Source organism: Chanos chanos, chromosome 10 (genome assembly GCF_902362185.1).
Source record: "Chanos chanos chromosome 10, fChaCha1.1, whole genome shotgun sequence".
Lineage (NCBI taxonomy): Eukaryota > Metazoa > Chordata > Actinopteri > Gonorynchiformes > Chanidae > Chanos > Chanos chanos.
In genome coordinates this window covers 8,556,048-8,580,954 of record NC_044504.1, presented here as the reverse complement: position 1 = coordinate 8,580,954, position 24,907 = coordinate 8,556,048, and the positions used below count along the sequence as shown (strand labels likewise).

Below are 24,907 nucleotides of genomic sequence, written 5' to 3'. Positions count from 1 at the left end.
GACAACAAAGAGAGCGCTGATGAAGACTAAAACGTCACGTGTGAGAGTGAAGTGATTCAGTATGGAGACGTGTATAGAAGAGATCTGGAGGAAATGGGAGGCAATTTGATTGAATAGTCTACTATTTGAATACAGTTGTCATTTCTCTGAAGGAGTCGTACTGAGTGTTGATGACATAAGCCTTTGGGAGGGGGGCCCCTGAGAAACGGAGAGAGAGCCGGTGGAGAAGGTGAAGAGAGGTAAACGTGTACTTTTGTGCATTTAAACTGGACTCGCTCGCCTCGTTTCGTTCGAATGATTCTCTCTTTTCGGCGCCGGCTTCAACGGGCTCCCAGACTCAGGTATTCATCACGACGCCCTATTCCACTAACGTTAGTGTCAGATACTTCTCAAATCCAAGCTTTCACACTCTCTACACCACTTTTCTACACACACACACACACAAATACGATGCTCACCATGATACAGGCAATGTCACAGATAGGTGATGTCACGTCTATTCGTGTCAAGATTAGAGCAAGACTTGGGTATTATTCATAAGACAGCTCAAAGCTAGTCATATTATTATCACATACGTATAGCCTATTATAAGGTTTCAAAGATATGAAACACAACCATTTGACTTTGGAAACGCAGAACCTATATATCTAATAATATATATCCTAATTAATCCTTATAAAAACTGTGCCAAGTCACAAAACATCCAGACATGTTGTACTGCTGCTCTCATCTACAGCCTAAACAGGAAAAGCTTCAACTCCTTCCCCCAATATATGTGTGTGTGCAATGCCATTGTGGCCAAAACTACATCCAGAAAAGCCCAAATCTCTCTGGCTGTGTGTAATTAATTTTCTCTGTCTCGGGAAACACACACATACACATACACACACAAACAGAGCCCTTAAGCAGCTCTGATCCGAGTCTGGTGTGTGTGTGTTTTGTGTGATGCTGTCACTCAGGCTCTGAAAGGCTGAAAGGCAGAATGGGGGGGGGGGGAGTGATGCTGGTCACCACCGTGCTCTTATATTGATTGTCCTGACAGTGATGCTGTCACACTGGGGCTCTAATCCAGTCTAATGTTGTGGCCTGATACCAGATTGAGAAAGAGACAGAAAAAGAGATCTTTTCACGGCTGATATTACCCTTCACTCCAGAAATGATTTGGTCGATATAATCCAGCGTTAGAGCTTTTGGTTTGAAACTGCTGCAGATGCAGGTATTATTTGAGTATGGTAAAGAGGCCTATCTGTCTTATCGGTATTAATCTATAACAAAATTAAAAGTCACAGAGGCATGTCTGAAACACATCCCTGTGATTAAATCAAGATTTGAGAAGTGAGAGTTTCACATTTAAGTGCCTAAGGCAGACTCAGGGGTGGGGGTTAAAGAGCAAGTCTCTTTCTCTCTCTCTCTCTCTCGCACTCTCTCTCTTTCTTTGATAACGAGGATTGTTATCAGAGTGTGTGTGTGATTGGCGGATGGCGTGATGAGAAGGCTGGGTGATAAACTGCCATCACTCTGTCCGAGCCCAAAGGGGCTGACACAAAGAAGGGTGATAAGAACTCACGATCCAAAATCCCCCGCGCCCTAACCTCCCCACGTGCTAAACTTTCCCACCTCACCCCAAAATCCTCCCCATGAGCTAGACACCCCTCCCTTCCCAAAACCACCCGACCAGCTCCATGCCAGGCATGACTGAGTTGATGAGAGAGAAAGAGGGAAGCAGGGAGAGAGAGATAGAGAGATCCAGACTGTGTGACAACCAGGGAAAATCTGAAATCTTTTCAGTCTATTACATATGAGCGCATGCATTTGACCTTTCCAATAGATCTGCCAAAGAGAGGAGAGTAAGAATGATACGCCCTCAACTTGCCTATACCTTTCAAGCTTGTATGCGCCTATGTGTTTGTGCATGTGTCTGATACAAATTGTCCATGCTTTTAAATGTTTATTGTTAGGATTTCAAACAGCCGAAGGCATTCAGATTATTTGTTATTTAAAGTGTTTCTGTAGGTGACCCTTTAAAAAAAAGAGCTTGCAGCCAAACCTGCGACAGGCTTCTAAAATATTTACACTCGTGGCCGTACTCATTTCTCCCCTCTTTTTTCAATTTCAAGGGTCGTTTCCCCTTTGCAGTAAGCGCTAAGCATCGCTTATGTTGTGGAGAAAAATAAAACGCTATTGCGCCATGCTCCATGGTTACGGCAGGTTGCCATGGAGAGGCACACTCGCGTGAGTGAGGTGATGCAGTGATTCTGGAACAGTGCTGGAGTAGGTGATGACCTCATCGGCTCTCGACTGTCCAGCAGCACCTCCGGTGCTTTAAAGTCCAGACTCGCTCCTCTTCCGCCAGGTCACAGCTGCAGGCTGTCCTCCCAACGCCGCCGTGTTAAGTGCCACAGGCCAGAACTGAGCCGAAGGTAAGGCCAACCAAGTTAACCACTACGAGTCTGTTTAATTCATCTGCTACACTGCAAATGAGGACAGGCCAGATGGGATCAATTCACTGGTTTTGTTTATGGTGTTGTTATTTATTTTTGAAAGTGGTGGCGATACATCTGATGGCAGCAGGGTATTCGTCATGTGGTTTTGCCTACAGCCTTGTCCCGGCCATTGTACCGTGGCTTTGGTGTCATGTTTCCCTACAAAACCCTGGATGAACACTTGTGTCACCTGACTGAGGTGCTGAACATGTGTGCTGGCGGCTTACTCTGCTCTGTCTGGCGCTATAACAGACCAAATGCTGTGACCTGGGAGAGACAGACAGAGTCGAGTGTGCTGGAAGTGCTGATGTCCTGTGCTCAGTGAGGGTTCTAATATCTCTCTCATGTTCTCGGAGGAACAAAGGAAGAGGTCGCTCCTAATCCCAGACTAGCTCATTAAACAGTGAAAAAAAAAAAAAAAAAGGCCCTCGTCGCTCTGATTTATTCACATGTTTGTTTGTGTGGTTAACCCCGTTTCTCTCGCCTTTTGTAGTTGTTTAATGATTTATCATTTTATATGCAAGTTCAACGCAGCCTTGATCTTTTCCACTCATTTTGACTCAGAATGCCTGTTAATGAGAAGGAGAGAGAGACGAAAGGAAAAAAAAAAAACAAACAGGAGAAAGGATACAAACACTGCTCTCTCTCTCTCCCTCTCTCACACACACACGCACACACACACACACACACACACACACACACGCAGACACGCACACACACACACACGTATACCGACACACAGCAGACACTCAGGTCTTACTTTAGGGTGAATGGGCTTGTTTTGTTGGTAGACGCATCTGTGGTGTGCGTGTCTGTGGCTCCTCCTCTTTCAGTCAGTGTGTGGTTCACCCCCTAAACAAAACAAACACATTACAATGCTCATCATGTCAGTCACAGCTCAGTGTACTGTAAGAGCCACTGTTACCTCTGGCCTTACACATATACATCCACACACAGTCCACATTCACGGTGCACAAATATACAGGAATATGTTCAAACTCAGTAGATTATAATATTGTTCATTAAAAACTGTAAGGTGTAGTGAAAATGTAGGACTTATGTGATATATACCATATAGCCTCTGAACACGTTAGTGTATAATTACATCAGTAATGACTCTCATGTCAGAATGTGTGTTGTCTGAACACTGGATACAGTAATTATAGAAGCAATAAGATGTAATGATTCTGTATGCTGGTCTGTGCACATTATGAGAGAGAGAGAGAGAGAGAGAGAGAGAGAGAGAGAGAGAGAGAGAGATTCTGTGTGTGTGTGTGTGAGAGTGTGTGTGTATGTGTGTGTACGTGTGTTTGTATGTTCATTAGTAATTACTTGCAGGCTGTGATATCAGGCTTCACTTCAGTAACTGTGTACATATGTGTGCATATGAGTGTAAAACAGTAATGACATGTCTATAGTATACTAATGTGTACAGGGAGGGTCAGTCCAGCTAAAGAAACAGTTGCCATGTTGCTTAGGGGTATGTGTGTGCATGTGTGCATGTGAGTGTGTATGTGTAATACAGAAGAGATGTCTACGGGGAGGGTCAGTCAGACAGAAAAAACAGTTGTTATGCTGTGTAAAATATGTGTGTGTGTGTATGTGTGTGCGTGTGTGCGTATGTGTGTGTGTGTTTGTGATATAGCAGACACGTCTCCAGGGAGCATCAGTCAGACTAAAGGAGCAGAAACAATGCATCATGGTGGCCTTCACCCGTGACAGGAAGTGTAGCAGGGGTCAGCGCAGCCAGAAAGCCCTAATGTACTTCTCTGTGCCCTTTGACCCTGTCAGATTCCTGCTGCCAGCTGAATCCCTGATCTGGGAGCTGCATCTCAGACAGCAACAAGAGGGCTTTTGGGCTTTGGGCCACAGGTTAGGGTCTGAGGCACACAGCCTATGTGAGAAAGAGCACTTCATACCGACAAACACTGAAATACTAGTCTCTATCCATGGCTCTGCTTCCAATACATGACTATGTCTACAGGTCAGGAAATAATTGGAATAGAAAACCCATATAGTAATGGTCTATTTCTCAAAACTGAATTATATGAAAGAAGGGAAAAACAATAGATAATAGAAAACGGAACAAAAATCCCAAGGAAAAAACATAGGAATAGAATAAATGCGAACGAAACCTTAACTACCAGAACTCAACGCAAACCGACCGGATCCAATCTGACCAAACGGAGTTGAACAGAACAGCAGAGAGCAGTGCCTTTCTCTGCCCTGCATGTAGACGCTGGACGTCAGAGCCACAGCGGGCATGAGGCAGAGGTCAGAGAAGTGCGGAAGAGAGGGGTAATCATACAGAGGTCTGGATCAGAGCCTGATTGGTCTCACCTGAGTCGATTCGGCTGAGGAGCACGGGGGCGAGAGCGTAAATGTCTCATTTCGCCGCGGCGTAGAAATCAATTCTGTTTGTCTGCTTAATGTCTGTGCCGATGCAGTCCCTCCTAACACGCCCCCCGCTCTCAAACCACGCTGCCGAGATTAGTGAAGGCCCCAAATCAAACAGCCCCTAACACCAAGTACCTTTACTGTCCTCACAAAGCACGTTTTCATTACAAATCACAAAGAGATTTGTTGCAGCAATTAATGAGACAAATACGGCCATGCTTCATAAAAGCTTAAATTACCACAGCTTCTATCGGGGAGCTCTGGGATATAGCAACGCCTACCTTTTAAGACTAATGTGAACCAGCAAACCATTAACAGAGCAGTGACAACTGACTGCATGTTTGATAGGGAGCAGAATGCCGTTAGCTTGCCTGCATTAATGAGGCGTAACGGTGTCCTTACACCAATCAAGACAATTAAAAACACGTCTCAAACAAGTACGGACGGCCTGATGCGTCTCAACAATACATTTTAATTATGTCTTGTGAGGAGTCCATTCTTCACGGAGGTTTTTACGACGGTTTTTGGTCATGTGAGCTTCGGATATGACTGATAACAGAGTGAGCTTACTGCTCTCCGTGCTTTGTTTTCCTAATCGTTCTGTTTGGACCTTTGATTCGTGAAAAGACCATTCCAAAAAAATATATTAAAGGGAAGGTTTTGTGACACTAGACAATAATGAGATCACGATAAAGGCACCACGGAGATGAAAGGATGACCAAACAAGTCCTGGGCTCCAATCATCACTGCTGTGTAGTGTCTTGTCTTCACATGGACTAGCATCTGTTCACATTCAAGATGTCTCTAGATATTATCTAAATGTGCCTTCAAAGAGAATAATTTAGCTGCATTCCACGTTTCACGCTCATTAAGTCATATGGATTGTGAGTACTTGGGTTGGAAATCCATCGCGGTGGAAAGTGAGGTTCGTTTTAGCCTAAAACGAGTGAGTGTATGGTCCAGAGAAGACTAATATGTGTAAGAAAGGGAGATCCAGGGGATTTTGGATAAATCAATGTGGAGAAGGAAAAAAAACACTGTGAAATCGTTCATGTCCATAAGCCATTATGTTCACATTAAAATGTAATTATCTCAAATGATGTTCCAATTGCCACAAACAGTACCTTTAAGACCCTGTTCATTTGCTGAACCAAGCTATATAAATAAAGAAATATTTTTGCTTTTTCAGCACGTCCAGGACTCTCTGTTCATACATAAGTAATTTATTTGGACCGCTGTAACAGCCGACAGTGCTGCACCTTAACAGTCACACTTCTAAAAGACAACAAACAGACAGCTCTGACACCCGTGACGACACACCAACACACCCTGCCCAGGACCAAGACAATTCGATTCATTCCTTGCTCCAATATATATGCTCTGAACAACTACCATCATCTAGCTCAAACTCCTCTTCCTCACTGTGCCAGACACAAACAAACAAAAAAGACCATCTACTCATATGCTGCCTTATAAGCAAGCTCTAAAAGTGTCTTTCCCCTAAGGAAGATCTGAATTATCTCTGTAGAGAATGAAACAAGAAAAGCTACTCTGTGTTTTTTAACTATTAAACCCAAAGGGTGAGAGACTTGAAAAATACTCCCAGTGCAATTAGCACAATGTGACCCATCTCTCACAGGGGTATGTGACTAACGACATAAGGGGAAGAGCTATATCAGAGAAAGAAACCTAGGCAACAGAGACCTCCTGTTGGTGAGGTCATGGAGAAGGTAAATGTGATATCTATGCTTTGCTTTGACCTCTTCAAATAATACAACTGTCAGCACTCTTGGATTGATAGCCAAAAGTGTAAATACGTTGTTTACCAGTGAGAATACTCTGAGCTATGGAACAAGCCACGAAAATAAATTATATAGAGGGTTCAGACTTAGCTTTCATACGTAATGTGTCTTCATACAACAGCAATGATTTTACGAGATAAAAGTACTTGATATGAGACAAGAGAAACAAATTGAAAATGCTCAGCTGACTTGTTTAAATTCAAAATTTCGAATTTTGCTGTGCTTGAATTTCAGAACTTTTTTTTAAGCAACACATGCTCACAGACCTAAATTAAGCAATAAGGAGAGAAATGCAGAGAATATCCCTAACCAAAGCTTCACCTCATCTCACTTATTCAAAAACGAGAAAGAGTGAGTTAGGCCAGGAGACACTTCTTTTCCTCGACCCCACTTATTCCTCAGAAAAGGCCAAGTGACACTCTGAACAATTACACAGTCGTTACCTCAGTCAGGGCCTGAGAGAAGAGACAGTAGTGTGAGAGAGGAACCTCACTCAGAGCATTAGAGCACCATAACCCTGTCATTACACACCAATACACACTCACTGTCTCCACACATGCACATACACACGACTGACACACTCACACAAACACTAGCACAGAGAGAGAGAGAGAGAAAGGAAGAAAGAAAGAAAGAAAGAAAGAAAGAAAGAAAGAAAGAAAGAAAGAAAGAAAGAAAGAAAGAAAGGAAAGGAAAGCCAAAGCGTTGACACACTAATGGCACTTGTGAACCATATAATTTCTGGATCTTCATTTGGGTGCAGTGATGTCCTGATTAGGATCTAAGTGCTGTAAGGAGTCTATGAGAACACCAGCGCATTTCAGTTCTTTAATTGTCCGGCCCCTCTGCTGAACAAAAAGCCTCCTTTCTTTGTCACCTTTTTTCTCCCCCGCTTGTTTTGACTGAACTCTGAAGAGGACTGTCACTGCTTAAGTATGTAACACTCTGAAACTATTAAGTGTGCATTAAGGATGGATGAAGTCTGTGCAAAGACAGGTTCTTCTGTTCTCCTAATGGACAATTTAAATAAGATGAATTTTGTTGTGTCTATTATTTTGTCTGAGGGCAGTGATCTGCTGTACACTTTTATCCACTTTCCATTTTATCCATTTCCAAGGTATATGAAGTACTGTTATAAAGTCATGATTTCTTTCTCTTTTTTTCCTGAAGTCAGATGATAAACTAATCCAAAGTCTAAAAAGTGCAATTTCTTTAAAATGGTCTCCTAGTGCAAGACACACAGGGAAATGAACTCAACTAAACTACCAAGAAATTTGGGGGACATTGTCTCTCCTTTCCTGAGTCTTGGGGAGGCTGTGCATTCCAGTAGAGTCCAGATTGGAGATTTAGTTTCTGGTCGAGCTTTGGGACTATGGGAGTTCCTGGTGGATCCAGTTCAAAGCCAGGCGAGACAATGGCTGAACTGGACAGAGGACCTGATTGAAGCCTGTGCTCTTACTCAGAGATGCAATGCTTAAAGAGCAACGGTGCAAGGGAGAGAAATGCTGAGGCAAACCCTGAGAAATCGCACGCGAGCTGAGCAGCTGTTCATCCCGTGTTGGGATAGGGGTGGCCAAAGCCCCGCTATCGGGACCGCTGAACACAAAAGACATGTCATGAGTTCTCACAGTAACACAGGGTCTCTTGTCAGCTCCCCCCTTGTTCGTACAGGTGAAAACACACTCGCACACAGACGTAAACACACACTCACTCTCGGTCTCTCTTTTCCCTTCCTCGGTGTTGCGCTTAACCCTTCATCAGCGAAAAGTGCTAGTTTAATTACCCCCACTGGGCTGCAGAGAGAAGGACTTGGCGGAATTGATGTTAATTGGGGGTTTGTGAATGAGAGGCAGTTCGATTAGGGCGCAGAAACATTTTTAATTTGAGCGCTTGTATCCTTTTAAGTATAATTTCAAAGCAGTGTGAGAGGTGCGTGTGTAAGCACGTCAGGCAGAAGCTTTCTGTCAGGCGACAGCGAGCTCCCCCGAGCCACGGACATAATGAGATAGCTGAGCCCTCAAGAACTTTCATTCGGCGTCGCCCGTTAGCATGTTAGCATCTGGCATCAAACAGAAACGTAAGGGGCAGCAAACTCTGTCGCACACACACAACCCAACTGGGAACTCCTGGGGTGAAGTGAGGGAACTAGAGATTTTTTGTGATGGGAAACATGAGGAGATGTTGTAAACGTGCATGGCTCTCCCATGCTGTAGTTCGAGTGACATCACACATTTAAGCAGCTTGATGGGTGTAGTCTGAAACCAACACCCTGTCTTACTTTTACAGTTGTCCTGGATTTAACCAATTGAAAATACAGTTCCAACCCACTCATACCAGATTGTGTTACAACAGTGGATGTCAACCTGGGCAGAACAGTCAGTGTGTAGGATCTGGAATGCACATTCCCTGTAGTGCTCACTGTAAGAAGAGACACATTTGTCCAGTTAAATTCCCTGTTCATCACAGACCTGAGCTGAACAACTGGACCAAGAGCTCCTTAAATATCTTAACAACACTTGTATTTCCGGTATGTACCAAAACATAGGGGACTACAACAGAATAAAGTCCATAAACTGGACTGCTCTAATCATCTATCTATGATATAAAATGTTACTATAGCAGTGGAGGGGCATTGCATATATACATATACGTGCACATATTCAAACGCCAACAAATCCAAAGCTTAAAGTCTATAAACTGACCTTGTCGGTCACCAGCTGCTTAACTTGTTTAGTCATGTTACCTACAACCCAATGCAATAATGCTTAATGAAAAAAATAAATGACAAAAAAACCACCACTTCTGAGGACCTGCAAGCTAAGGATTTCTGTGTGGTACTCATTTCCCCTAACTCCACTGGCCTGTCTAACAGAGCTCATTAGAGCCATACTGACTGAATGTCAGAGATGGCCACACACAACTGGGACATCCTGGGACGTCCTTTGGGAGAGCCAGAGAAAACAAGAAAAAAAAAAGAAAAAGAAAAAAAGAACAGACACTTCCAAAAGGGAGGTCGATTCTATCCACTGACCACCTCAGAGATTTAGATGACCAGAGGGGCAGGAGAGAGAGAGGTGCTCATGCTCTCTCTGTGACCACTCGACACACACCACAAAGCGGTTTCATGAAAAACATGCTTAATTGGCTCTTGGGGGAGCAAGAAGATGAACTGAGAGCAATAAAAACAGAGAGACAGGGACCGAACTTTCCTGTCGTTCATAACCATCACCACCAGGATTCTGAAAGCTGACTAGCATTTCCTTTGGTTATATAATCTAGTCCTTATCTATCTTTTCCATTGCTTTAAATTGAAACTGGAGATGAGAGTGCGAATGTTGAGTTGAGAGCAGGCAACTGTGAAACTCACGGAAAATGAAATGCATACAATACTGTTATCTGTCACAGAAGGTCATATGCATTTTAATATTCTCACTTCAAGTTTTTAGTACTTCTCTCTGAAGAGAAGTCAAGCATAATGATTCCAACTCCTACAGACTTTCATGACTGGTCTTAGGCCAACACTTCCCCCACCACATGAAAGAGCTTCAAACGACAGACTGGAATCTGAACTGGGCGCTGGGTCAAGAAAAGAGACACCTGACTAAGCTATCAGAAATCCCTCAGTGACCTGAACACAATCCTCACATCCCTCCCCAACCCCACCCCTCCACCTCTTTCTCTATTTTTCACTCTCTTTCCACCCGGAAAGCCTCTGCTGTCTAACCCCCTCTCCACCCCCCCCCCCCCACCCCCACCCCCCAATCCAATCATCCTGCTATTGGCTGCCCTCCCTGTATCATACCAAATCTAGCAAGGGAAATAGGGGAAAACCATAAATGCAGCATCAAAATACAGCAGACTAAAGCACATGCACCATATTCCATTATGTCTGTGCGTGTGTGTGTGTGTGAGAGTGAGAGAGAGAGAGAGAGAGAGAGAGAGAGAGAGAAAGGGGGAGACAGAGGGGGGGCAGAGGGTGTAAGTTGGTGCAGAGCCACAGGTGTAGCAGTGCTGGAGGAAAATAAACCCTCTTAAATACAATAAAAACACACAGAGCTTGTCCTGGTAGGGCTGCTAGGCAACACAGAGGAGGAGAAAAATGAAGGCAGGAGGGGACAGGGTCGCAGGTGCAGGAAGGCCCGAGGAAAATAAGCGCATTGCAAAAGAGCTTGCTCCTTAATATACAATGAATATCCCAAGAAAAAAGGGAGGGATAAGGAGACAAAGGGAAAAAAAAACATAAAAGAGTTGTGGGGAATGGGAGCACGAGGAACCACTCAGATTGTTTGGGAATGTTTGAGGATCGTTCCGGAACACTGAAACAGAACACATTCCAGGATGAGCGTTCCATGTTCCGCCTCACGCTCCTGTCACTCACTGATGGGAGGGGGGGGGGGGGGGTGAGGGGAGATTTTTGATCCTTTTAAAATGGAAGGGAGAAGGGGGAGGGAGCAGCCTGGGCTCTTCCAACCACAGAGAACAGATAAGACTCATCCATCTTAGTAGCAAAACTTCATCTGTCAGACCGTGCCCGCTTAAAAGCAAGCGTGACGCCATGGAGACCAGATCCCCCCAGGGCTTGCTCATGTCGGAAACCGGCAGACAAAAAGAAAACTCTCCTCCACCCCTCCTCACGGACGTAAATTACCCTGAAACTCACTCTACACACCCCAGACAGGGCACCTGATACTAGGGCAATGTTTCCGCCTTGATCTTTCCCCAAAACAACCGTGAAGAACATATTTGCCGATAATAAATCAAACACATGACCCGAGGACGTTTACACAAGTTTGGGGAAAAATACTAATTAATTACTAGTGTGATGTTAGAGCCAATAATTCAGTCATTAATATTTATTAAGAGGAATGGCAGGTAAAAACAGATCCTTGCTTCTTCAGCTGAAGTGAAAAAAAAAGAAAAATAATGAAGGGTTGAATAATTATGTAACAGTGCAGCAACAGTTAATGTAATGAGTTGTTTGTGGACAGCTAGTTAATGCTCTATTAATTATGGTGATGGGGTACACACATCCACAGGTACACCAAAACTCCTATCAGAGACGGAAAAAGAGACGGAGTGTGTGTGTGCATTAAAACCCTCCAAACTAGTCCAACAAGAGCTCGACAGAGAACAGAGAGGTACAGCATAATAAAATACCTCCATCTATTTCTGCCCAGTCCATTAAACAGAGCGCATACAGAATCTGCTGTAGAAAGAAACAAATGGATGTTTATACTCCACCAACTGCGGTATTCAAAATAAATGCAATAAATGTATTCATAGACAGTATCGGTATAACTGTGTTCATACCGCATTTCAGCCACATCTCTTTGCTGATATTTGCATGAGAAATAATATCAATGTGCGATGAATAAAACAGGATGAGGAAAAATATATCAAAGGCACTAAAAAAAAATTTCCCCAAAATCCTCCACAATGCATCTGTTTATTCCCTTGGTTTATGAGAGGATCTCTTTATTCTGTGCAACACTGGAAATGGAGAAATGGACATCACACAGGTTTTCATCACCGGGTCTTACCGTGGGTACTGGGGTGTTGTTACTCTCCTCTGGGTGAGCGGCTCCTGTCTCTACAGGGGGGCTAAGGGCAGAGTCACTGCTGCTTCTCACCAGCAGGGGAGTGTCTGAAACACACACACACACACACACACACACGTGTGTCAAATAAGGAGACGGAAAGCAAACTTTGAATATGTTAGTATAGCTAATGTTCTTTTTCTGAGCTATATTCTGACTCCATTTCTGTCTATGAACTCAACTTTAAATAGAACCTTGGTGATTATCATCATATTGTGTTTCAGCGCCGGATATCTGCATATCTGGTCTCCTGCTATCTTCTGTGCTCCTTAGGAGCAGTATTTTTAGCACCGGTTATTAGCAAAGAAGCACAGGCACTACAGAAAAGAGCAGAGATTTTAACTAAGTGCTAAACACGGTTTATATATTCACAGTCCACTGGAGAGGCATGAGAGAGAGAGAGAAAGAGAGAGGAAGAGAGAGAGAGAGAAGAAGAGAGAGAGAGAGGGAGAGAGAAAGGGGTGCTCAAAGGCAAGAAGCGGTCAGAAAGACTTGGCTAAATATTTTGTTCACTACTCAACAGCAAACACAGCTGGTGTGTGTGTGTCTCAGAAGCTTTGACATTCGCCGTTGTAAATTTCAGGCTGCTGAGTCGCTGAAGTAGCCTGCATACATTTTCAAACTTGCTCCCCTCAATCAATATTTCACAGAAAAAAAAAAACCTTTAACCTTATATGTAAAAGCGCAGTTCTTGCCAGACATGCACTTTAATGACTTTGCAACACTTATTCAACTAAATGGAATAAGAAAAAAAAAACCACCCTGTGCTTTTTCCATTTCTTCTGCTTTTAACATTTATTTTGTAAGGGAGTGTGAAAAGACTATTCCCACAAGACCTAAAAAAAACAATCCACTTATCACATCCAAGTGAATAAACGTTATCTTTCCACTTAATCGATCATTACAAGGCACTTGAGTGAGTTCTTAACAGCTCGCCGTAAGTCACAGTGATTCGCAGTGCCGTGCTCTCTGTGTTGCCACGGCTACAGGGGGCTAGACACGCAGGCCAGCCACTCCAGAGAGAAAAATCTGAGCCAATCTTGTATTCATCATTCTTAATGATCGAATGTTTACGCGTAAAATTCAGTGAAACCATACACTTTAACGTTTACGAAAAACATAAATGTTTACAACTTACAGAGTTACCAAAACACTCTTACACGAGACTTGGTTGTGTAGGGCAATATAGCTCACAGAAAGCACATGTCTGCTCTATGAATACGTCATTGCAAATTACTCCTAAGGCTAGATACAGTGCAAATCTACTGTTATGGGGGACATTTCATTTCAACCTTACAAAAAAGGTTTGAAATCGGACTGCAGCAAGAGTGGATGCCTCAGGGTTTTATCCCAAAAATCTCCGGGGACACCCATGCTTGAGTGGCTTCCCCCTCAGCCCCCCTCCTCCCCTTCCCTTGCACAGGAAGGATAGGCTCTGTTGGGCCTGAGCGCCCCGGGGTTCTCCCTGTTGCCTCCCCTGCCACCTCACTGGAGCCAGCAGAACAATAAGGAGGTGATGTGCTGGTCTGCCTGGCACTGTGGAAGAGGACCCAACATGATTCTACTCTACAACCAGACCCTTACACCAGCTTACACACCTCAGTTACATAAACAAGACAACGGGTATCACGCTGAACACTAACACCGAAAACACAGCTTCACGCTGGCCTAAAGAAACAGCTACGTGAGCCAAACCTCTACAGTCTTTGTTTTCTTCTTCGAGATTTTTTTGAGACGGGTAACTATTTCGGTGATGTAACAAAAATCCTTAAACATAATCTGGTCTAAAACAAAAATAAAATAGCAACAATAACAACCCTGATGGGCTATTGAAGAAATATTCCATATTTACACTGAGCAGAAATATGTTTAAAACTTCAGACGACTGCACAAGCCAAACTAATGTTCCACAGTGACAGAGCAGGGTCAGTCAAATCAGCCGCACTCATGTCGGCTTCTGGAGCAGTCTTATCTCACTCACAACTCAGCGCGAATCCATTCATCTGACAAAAGCTAAATAAATTCCCCTAGAATCAGTCTTTTTGAACAAACAAGTCAAAACAAGTTGATGTTCCAACAAGGTTAGTGAACTTTGTGTTTATAAATATCACAGCCAAAACAATGAAGATCAAAACCTGTCTTTCAGACAAATGAAACACACATAACGAATATAAATTGCAGCTGGATCATTTCCTAAAACAAAAGTCTGGAAAGTGACATTGAGGTCCATGAGAAAAAGCCTCCCTTCTTAGTCACTGGAGTGAGAAATAGTGAATAACAGGACTAAAATGTGCTTCACCTGGTAGCTTAGCTACTGATGCAAACAGTGACAAGAGAATACTTTCTAACTGAATAAAATGATAATTTCTCCAGAAAGTCTTACAACATCTATCAGACATAAGCAATTAGTCTGGCAATTAATCAATCGCAGAGGTGCACATTAGATTTCACTGCTCAAAGACTTGTTTTCTCTTTCTTTTTACTTCATTTCGATCATGTCTCTCCACTTTCCTATTCATCAAGTCACTGCGTTAAATCGTTTTAATAGCTGATGTAATGGGTGGTGTGTGACAGAGCAGATGAATCTTGAGTTCACACACACACACACACACACACATACAAACTCTGGAAAGGGAGACAGACATGAGGATGTTCTGCTCCATGGTGTAGGACTGAAGCTCTGGGGAGCCTCTCTGTCAATCTCTCTCTTTCTCTCTCATGGGAGGTAATGGTAGTGATCTCCATATATCAATGCAACCTATAGAATATGAGACATATGACAGACAAAAGCAGGTCAGTGGAGAATATGCTAGAACCCCCACGGAAAGACAGAAAGAGGAGAGAGCTTTAGTGGCGTCTCTGCCCTTAGACACTTACTGGGATATCACTGGGGGACCAAACTCCTGAGGTGTTGCCAAAAATGTAAAATATACATGTCAAAAGATATTCGTGGGACGCACTATTGATCCTCACTCCAAAAGCATCTTTAGTGCACTTAGACCGACAGATATTGATTAAATTGAACACCAAATCAATTGCGCTCTCCACATGGCCCAACAAAAAAAGGGGTTTTAGAGATGAACTGACAGGAAGAAGGTAAACAGAGAGAAAAAGAGAAAGTAAAGAAGCAATCCTCTGTTGACTTAGAGATCTCTTGTCCACATTGACAACAACCGACTTGCTTCTGATCTGTGATTGAAGACTGCAACAAAGAGACAAAAGCAGGACTAAAGATCTAGCGTCTAAAAAGCATTTTAGCCTTTGATTAGAAACTGCAGCCGTTCCCCAACTCCAAAGCCACCGTGACTAGGGTTTTGTAAGCTCGTTATTTTCAAGGTCTTTCAATGGGGTTATCGTAGTTCAGCCCCATTTCCCGTTTCAACAAATCAGTACATTATGGTAAAGACTATCCAGTCTGAGAGCTGTGCCGTCTGACTTTTCATAAATATGTCAGGGCTGATGAAAGCGTACACATTTGATGCTGTCAGTGATAACCCTCTCCTATATTTCAACAAGTCTGGCAAACATTCTGCATGTCCCTGGAGGTTCACGAGAAACTAGCCAGACACACACACACACACACACACACACACACACACACTCCAGGGCTCCAAAAACTCACTGAGGTAAACCATATACTGCCTTTCCTCTGTATCTCTCTTCCCTCTTTAATGTATGTCCCATCACTCACCAGACGGCATGACCAATGTAACATCAAACCTGCCTGCTTTCTTCCTCTGAGCTGTTTTCGTTTACGGAGAGGTTCAGTGCAGGGCTTGATCGTGTTCGGTTGAGCATACAGTCTGAGGTCAAGATGCGAGGGAGAAAATATCTTCTTTTTTTTACGGGGTCAATGAGAAAAGGTTGCACGTGTCAGAGGTAATTTAGTGTCTCTAAGCTTAAACTGGGTCCTAAGGGACACATTACAGTTCCAGTCTAAACCAACACAGAGACACTGTGGATACAGATACGACGTGTTGGTGAGGAACACCTGGAGACACTCGAATTGTAGATCCTCAGACTGTCTTCTCGCACACAAGAGAAAAGCACATTTACCACTTTCCCGGCTTGATGTTGCTAAAAAAAGTACTGATTTGTTTAATGGAATGATAAAAAAATTTACTTGGTTAACCTAAAGTAAGGACATTTAGTCTAATCCATCCAGAGTCAGTGTTAGTTTATTGAAGATACATTGAAATGCAGTATTTTTCAAAAGTAATAATTGGTATTCATCATCTGTCATGTGGGCCCTCAGCACATATTGATCAGGAAAAACAAATCTAACTGTTCTTAACAACTATCAATATTTTGTTCTGCTCTCTTTATCTAAATGCATTATTAAAAGCTCAGTAAAGCTGGATTAATTGAGAATGCGGTATTGCCTCATTAGTGTGGGGTGACTGCATCAGTGATGAGAGAGGGAGAGAGAGAGGGAGAGAGAGAGAGACAGAGAGAGAGTCAAACTACCATAGCGGTTTCAAGTCTGACCCTGAAGCACCTGTACTCTCAGAGCTTTAGAGGAAGAAATGTGTGTGTGTCTGTGTGTGTGTGGTGGAGGAGCCCACGTTAAGGTGAGCCCGTCTCATTAGTAATCAATGGAGCATCCCCCACCCGGTCCCGCAGCGGATCCTGCCCACAGCTGCCTTGGGCTCTGGCGATAACACGTCTTTCCTCCGGCGGAGCAGACTATCAGCAAATGATAGGGTGCAGTTCAAGGATCAATAAACTCCAGTGATCCCACACACAGAGAGAGGCAGAGCTGCCTGCGTCCTCTGCAGTCTTTCCAGAGTCTTTGCGAGCCGACCCAGCTCCAAACACCATTGACTGCTTGGACTGTCTTACACACCGACTGCATGTCCTGCTCCAAAATCAGCCGCAACCATGTTTCAAGGGTAGGCGTCTATAATTCAGCTAAAACATCATGTCCGATTCAGTGAATAGCTTTGAAGACAAGAAACTCAAGACTAAATTCTTTTACAGGTTTTAAAATCCAACCAAGACTGCAACCCACCAGAGCAACAGTCAGATATATATATCTGTAAAAGGTCTCAGACTTGGCGTTGAGCTTCCTGTCTTGATTATGACAAAGTCAAAAGTTGTCACAACTCTTGACTCAAGACTCTTGATCTTTAATGCAGCCAAAAAAAGATGGACACCGTGGATAGGGCAACCACACAGGCCTAATGTGAACAAAGCCCAAAAATCTCACTGCCAATCAAACAGATCCATCAAAGTGAGTTAACCAGCTCTCTTTTCTCTTTATTTCCCTCTCTCTCTCTCTCCCCTCCTCCTTCTTTCTCTCTCAGGCTGGTGATGTGTAGTGACTTAACTCCCATCTCTGGTGCGTGCTGTCCTTTCAAAGGAGACACACTCCAGACAACACTCCTGGTCTCTGTAGGCCTTTGGGCACAGTTATCAAAGCAGTCATCAATGGTGCAAAAATGAATGTTAAGCAGGACACCAAGCCAAGACAGATGACGAAAAAAAAATTCCAAGGTCTTTTCAAACTAAATTACTCATCTCTCCCATAGAAACTCAAGTTGACCAAATGAATAAGTAGTGATCTTTGGAAAAGCATCAAAAGCGCTTTCACACTAAAAAGAAAAAAAAAAGTCTAGAACCTCTGGCCAATCATCAAACTTTTTTTTTCCTTTAATATTTGATCAAAACTCAAAATTCAGTCACTTTCTGCAATGACACTAAAGCATACCTTCAAAAAGAGAAATTGATTTTCCCCCACAATGACTTTCTGCTTCGTGAACTAATTGAAGTAATAAAACTGATCACTTAAGCATAAAATAGCATTATACCAATTGTCTCATTCTAGAGGTTTTTAACAGGTCAGCGTATAACTGAATTAAAGGGGAGGAGAGGGTGGAATGAGATTGAATTGAGGAAGAAGTATTTTTCCTGTGCACATGGATGGCTGCATCCTGGGCATTCACACAAACACACTCGAGCCATAATCCCTCTACAGACTCAGTGTGCACTAGGACAGGGTTTTATGGGGGGGTGAAACCAGCAGATCATTGGGAGAGAGGTTTAGAGTCTGGTTTGGAGGGGTTGAAAATGATGTATTTCAATGCCCTGTATGTTGTGTCAGTTATAGAGTTATGTGCTCTACCCCATTACGCCCTCCCTTGTGCACCCTCTCACTCCCTCTCTCTCTCACACACACACACACAGACAGACACACACACCCTCCTCAATTCTCTCCTTCACAGATGGTGTGGACCCAGATGGATGTCAGACAGAGCCGACGTGACAAACGGCATATTTACGGCCATGGAGAATGCAAAAAAGAAAAGATTACTCTGTCAGCTGACACCGCCACCTTGATGGATAAATTAAGAAACGCGAGCTAGACCAAAGAATGCTTGGCTCACACCGGGGGGAAAAAAATCCACTTTCAAAAGCAGTAAAATTACAAGGCCTGCCACTCATTACCATGAAAGTTAAACCAGAGGACACTTCACAAGGAAACATAAGGACTCCCACTCACAAAAAACATAAGCGTGCACGTTCCCATGTGAACACACACACACACACACACACACACACACACACACACACACTCTCTACAGTTCTCCTCACCCTCCCTAAGGTTTGACTTCAGTGAGTAACATGTTCTACCTCACACACAATCTTTGACATGCAAGAGGAACCCACCGCGTGTTCTCTAGATTATCAGTCACACTGACATCGGGCTGTTCTCCAGTTAGATTCAGCCAAATCAAGCACACATGCTTTACTGCTCTATGAGACATGCAGGGGACCACAACAGCAGACTGACACAGAATAAGATAGTTTCACCCTTCCCGAACTATGTGTGTGTGTGTGTGTGTGTGTGTGTGTGTAAGAGAGAGAGGGGGGGGGGGGGGGAGGGGCTTGTTTTTTTGGGGGTTTTTTGCATGCACTATTTAAGTGCATATGCCCATGAAAAATTGCAATAATAGAATTGCAAAGTATTAGGTAATCTCTCAATGGCACAATATTAAACTTGTTTATTGCAATGTCATAAAAGCACTGGGCTCAGTTCCAGGGTGTGCTTTCATTTAAACCTTGATAAAGCCAGAAAAGCTAAATTACATATAGCAGTGGATGAAACAGTGTGAGTTTGTCTCTACCTTTCCAACAACATGAAAGAAATTCTAAACAGTGTTTAGCCCAATCAAGCCCTAATATGATCTGGGACACTATGAGAAGTGAGTGTATTTGCACCTTATCACAGCACAGTGCATTTCCTATTACTACTCTCATAATAACCTCCTGCAATGAGGATAAGTCATTTTATTCACCATTAACTTCTAAATAAAGAATGACTCAAGTCTGCTAACAAACCCTGCCACTGGGTAAGAGTTACCCATTCAGTAGAAAGGCCATTTATCCTTACTTGTAATCAAAATTTAATCTTTTCTTTAGTTTGATAAGTTAAGAGGGCACAGAGTGATTTTTTGGAGGGTGTGCAAAAAAACTGAATTCTTCATTACTCTGTGAACGAGTACGATAACAGAGAATTCGACCAGATTAACGGCAGAATAACGGCCGCAGTGCTAATCTTATTCCTACTCCCCTTAGCCCTGTATATGCTGTACGTGTCCTCCCCGCTGTAGGGGTACTTACTAGATTTGAGGACGGAGGAGTTGACCTCAATCTCGCCCCCTCTGATTGGCTGGAAGATGGTGAGTTCGGAGTGGTAGGGTTCCGGGCTGGGGTGTCCTGTGGTACTGGCGGTGAGGCTGCTGGTCCCAGGGCTCACAGCATTCCTCTGCTGGGCTTCTTGCTCCTCATACACAGCTATTAACTACCAGACACACACACACGCACACACGCGCGCACACACACACACACACAGACAAGACAAATGACTTCAGCAAGTAAGTAAAATGTTTAAAATATAACAATGTAGCCAAAGTAGATATATTTCTTATCAGCACAAAGCAACAATGCTCTTTCTTTTAATTACTCTAAGAATGGCCTTCAATGAAAGTGAATACACAAAGAGCCTAGAAAATTCTGAACAGCATGGTTAAATGTGATACTACTCTGCTGTTTTGGGTCCCTGCTGTTCAAGGGGTAAAGAAACAACAAAAACAAAAACAAAACTTAATCAGAAACACAATATTAAAAAAAAAAAACATATTCATACATATATGGCAACCAGCGAGCAGGCTTAAGACCAACAGCTTGCAGAATACACTCAGAGTCTGGCAGCACCATCCATGAATAACAGACACAAGCTCGTTAGTCCAGAGACATGTTTTAGTGTTGTGGGCGCTAAGAAATTGCCCCTAGCCTTGTTACCTTATGGATCAGGATGCTATAGAGGTTGTTTAAGGAGCCCAGCATGGCTTATGTAGAGTGAGGTTCTCTCAGAGTTTGCTCTGTTCCATTTACAGCGTTGCTTTGTGTGCCTGCATGGGAGGCCAGCCACACAGCACGTTCTGTTATATACTGGAATCTCATCCCATTCACTAAGTCACTGACACCGCATTTGGGCTTAAAAAAAAAAAAAAAACACCGCACTTCTGGGGGCCTCCATTTGTGTGTGCGTGTGCGTGTGCGTGTGCGTGTGCGTGTTGTGGCTGTTGCTGAATTCAGTGGGTGTATGCTGTATACAGAGCTACTGCCGAGGCACAGAAAGAGGACTTTACCAGCAACTCCCGAGGCTTCCTGCACCAAACAAACACAGACAACAAGGGAGCAGAAAGTAAACACATAAAATAACTATACTCAGACTGACAGAGAGAGAGAGAGAGAGAGAGAGAGAGAAAAGAAAGAAAGAAAGAAAGAAAGAAAGAAAGAAAGAAAGAAAGAAAGAAAGAAAGAAAGAAAGAAAGAAAGAAAGAAAGAGTGAGTGAGTGAGTACAGCAGAGAGCAGAGACGAGAGCCGGGGAGATTAAAGAGGGAAGACTAAGAGTCATCTGAGTCATTAATTCATTTGTATTCATTCATATAATTCATGAGTCAGAGCCCGTGTCCTCCGAGGTTCCATAATGTATGAGAAGTGAGAGCGGCAGCGGCGCGGAGACAGAGAGAGCTCTCTCTCTCTCTGAGACTGATGGAGAAACCGCTCGGTAAAACCCAGTCATTCATTATCTAGCCCACCTCCATGTTCATTCAACCATATCCCAGGCTGCCTCTCTTAGACAACCTCAAATAACATCACATCAACCTTCACAAATCAACCTCTCTTCTTCTCCTCTCTGTCCCTCTGGTTCCTCTTCAAACGCATCTCTCTCCATCACTCTCTTCCCTCTCTATCCTCCTCCACCCCTCCTCCACCCCTCCACACCCACACAATCTGCCTGTCCATGTTTTCCATCACTCTCCATCCAACACCTTTCTTTGTTTCCTCTGATTATACTAACTATTGCTCTCTCCTCTCTTTGTCGCACCCCCCCGCACCCCCCCCCCCCCCCTCGGTTTCTGGACGGGGCATGCTAAGAGTGAAAGGCTTTACATTTATTCAGTAGGAGAGAGTGCTTCGAAAGCACCCAGAGAGGAAGAAAGCGTGGTGTGCTACAAATGTCATCAATCTACTGAGTGAGTGTGTGAGAAAGAGAAAGAGAGAGAGAGAAAGAAAGAGGGAGGGAGAGAGAGAGAGAGAGAGAGAGAGAGAGAAAGAGGGAGGGAGAGAGAGAGAGAGAGAGAGGGAGGGAGAGAGGGAGAGAGAGAGAGAGAGAGAGAGGGAGAAAGAGAGAATGTTCTCTATCTTTCCTCGATTTGATGTTTCATTTATTTCAGGTAGATCGTCTCCCTTCAATCATAAAAAACGCCGACCTCTGAGGAGCACACACAGGTTAGAGCTGGTCACTAGTCTGAGACATCTCCAAAACACACACACACATACACACAGCCCTATTTCCCACAGCAAATCAAAACACTGAGCAAGAGCCCAACCCGAAACAAGACATCCCCACATGGCTGGCCACAGTCGGACAGCAGGTCACCACCGTCGACGCAAGTTAGCAGACAAAAGTAACCTCTCTTTCTCTTCCTCTGACTCCTCTTCTTCTAAACCTTTTAGAAAAAAAAACTCGCGTGTTCCATTCAAAGCTTACTTCACTCTGAGCTTACAACAGGAAGTTTCATACTCTCACACTCAGAATTTTTCTTACAATTACCAGTGTGTAAGAGAATGTGTGAGAGAGAGACAGAGAGATAGAGAGGGGGAGAGAGAGAGAGAGAGAGAATAAACCCTGTGATTATGAGGACAGCAGTACACCAAATCTCCACATTCGCCAGAAACTACACCACACCAAACAACGCTCTTAGTACAGACCCCAGACTTTAAAAACTGACATGCCACACCACTGAGAAAGCAGTGTTTGTCTTCAGGTTGTTCCAGAGTTCAGACCAGAGGTTGATTTGGTAACAACCTGGAAACAAACTTTTGGTAACAAACTTTTCAGAGGGGACAGGGTTGATGGGGGGATGGGGGGGTAGGTGGACCAGACTCTGTGAGCCACTGTGTTGGTAATTGTTTCTCAGCCTGAGAGAGGAGGAGAATGGTAGACAAACTGGTTAGATAAGGACAGGGAGACAGTCTCATAAACAGACTCATTCAAGAGAATCATTTTTAGCAGCGCTGTTCAATCATAGCGCACGGAGCTCATCACGTCCTGACAAAAACCAAACAGAGCAAATCTCACTAAAAACCTCCTTTAATGAATCCAATCTATCTGCTCAATTACCATCTCCGTCATTACAACTCAACCGAACCGAGTGTGCTACGGCTTACTGTGATGCAACACTCGCGCGCCTTGTGCAAACACTCACACTCGGCCGTATTAACCAGCGCATCACGGGCCTCAAACAGATCTGATACCGCAGCTCTCAGACTAGGAAATTGGATCAATACTCAGTTATCAAGTGGAGCTGCTAGACATCCTGGCTTCCCACTTCTCATTTCCCCCGTTCAGAGGTCTTGAGCTTTGAGAATAAACATTGACAAACGTTTATGTCTCTGCCCAGACGAGCATATTTCTCCTTGTCTCAGAGTTATTTTCTTTTACACAATCGCTACGTAAGCGGTATAAAAAAAAGACAGAGGGAGAGAGATGAGGGTGATGTAAGAGTGAAAGAAAAAGAAAGAAAGAAAGAAAGAAAGAAAGAAAGAAAGAAAGAAAGAGAAAGCATCAATATCCAAATCAGTTTTTCTCTTTGATTCTGGCAATGATGTCTACAATAGCAGAATTAAGGTGTTAATTACAATAAATAGCAAACTGACAACCACTGTGAAGGACAGAGAGAATGCTGATAGAGCGTCCACAGCTGTCCAAATCCACACACAGACATGTACCTGCCCACACACACACACATACACAGGTGTGGAGATAGGACATCAAAGCTAAATTATTTCTGACAGGATAATCAGAACTTGTCAACCACAATAACAAGGCTGCCTCAATAATATTAGGTGGAGGAGAGGGGGAGAGAGAGAGAGAGAGAGAGAGAGAGAGAGAGAGAAAGTCAGAGAGAGAGAGAGAGAGGGAGAGAGGGAGAGAGAGCATGGCTGACCAGTTCTGACAGAGTGACAAACAGCCACAGAGATCTGCAGACAGCTTTGATGAATGAATGAATGAATACTGTTTTAATGATAAATTAGAACTTCTCTGCAGTTCATCTCTCATCCCTCTATCTCTCCAGCCAATAAGGAGGGATGTGCTGTAATAAGTAATAAGTGATGTGTAATAAGTGTTCAGGTATATTATATAACAAGGCTGCAGCGGTTAGTTGACATAATCGATTCAGTCAACGCAGAAGACTAATCGTGTCGCATTTTCTTAATCAAAACCACTGGAGACACATTGAGGCAAAATCATCATCACTTCTCAAACTGCTTGCCTTAACCTCATGCACCATGATTGGGTTATTGGATGCTCTGGTTTTCAAATGATCCTAGTGGGTGATAAGGCAGACCCTAACAAAGAAGATGTCAAAGACTGAAAGTATGGCAGTATTTACAGAAAAAAAAGCTGGTTTTCTTCACTTTGTAAAACAAAGACTGCATTCCATAACACTAGTTACAAACACAAACACCTGAAGAGGAAACATTCTGGAGCTATTGCACAGGCCAAAACTACAGTTTGGTATGCAGCCAATTCAGTGACTGAGTCTCACTCTTGATATTGCTGCCATTAGTCGAATACTTTCAATCATTTGTCTGATAGAATTGCGCTGGCAGCACAAATAGTGATAGCTATGCTGTTTTTTTCCCCCATATATTACTACCATATTTGAGGTCATCAAACTGCAGCTGATCAGCTCCCAATTGTCCTTAGTGAAATGGCAAGTAACGGCCATGTAAACCTCTGCGGCAAAAACCTGATCCTGCATCAGCTGTTAGACAAACGCTGCTGCTGGATGAAGTGAGGGTGAATTATCACATTACCCCAGACCCCAAGTTTCACAAGTTCCAATTCCTGTCCCCAGAGGAGTGCCTCAGAGTGCAGAGGAAAGTGTGAAAACTTGCTCTAGAAAGGAGGAGAAGAATGAGAAAATGAGGGGGGTCAGAAACAGCGTAAGTCTGAGGCCCAGGAGTCAGTGGAGGAGAACAGGCCAGTGTCTTCACTGGACTCATTGTTCAGGTCTGACTCAAAGCCACATGACAGCGAGACTGATG

The 24,907-nt window shown here is 43.6% G+C and overlaps 1 protein-coding gene across 1 annotated transcript in view; it reads right to left on the bottom strand.

Annotated features, from left to right (window-relative positions):
* The window catches only part of pard3bb (par-3 family cell polarity regulator beta b), a 167,472-nt gene that overhangs the window by 109,424 nt on the left and 33,141 nt on the right, over positions 1 to 24,907 (bottom strand). Inside the window, exons 3-5 of the mRNA XM_030785939.1 lie at positions 19,903 to 20,083; positions 12,223 to 12,326; positions 3,244 to 3,335 (exon numbers count right to left, since the gene is read on the bottom strand). Of these exons, the coding sequence (XP_030641799.1) occupies positions 3,244 to 3,335; positions 12,223 to 12,326; positions 19,903 to 20,083 (377 nt within the window). The remainder of the gene's footprint in view (positions 1 to 3,243; positions 3,336 to 12,222; positions 12,327 to 19,902; positions 20,084 to 24,907) is intronic.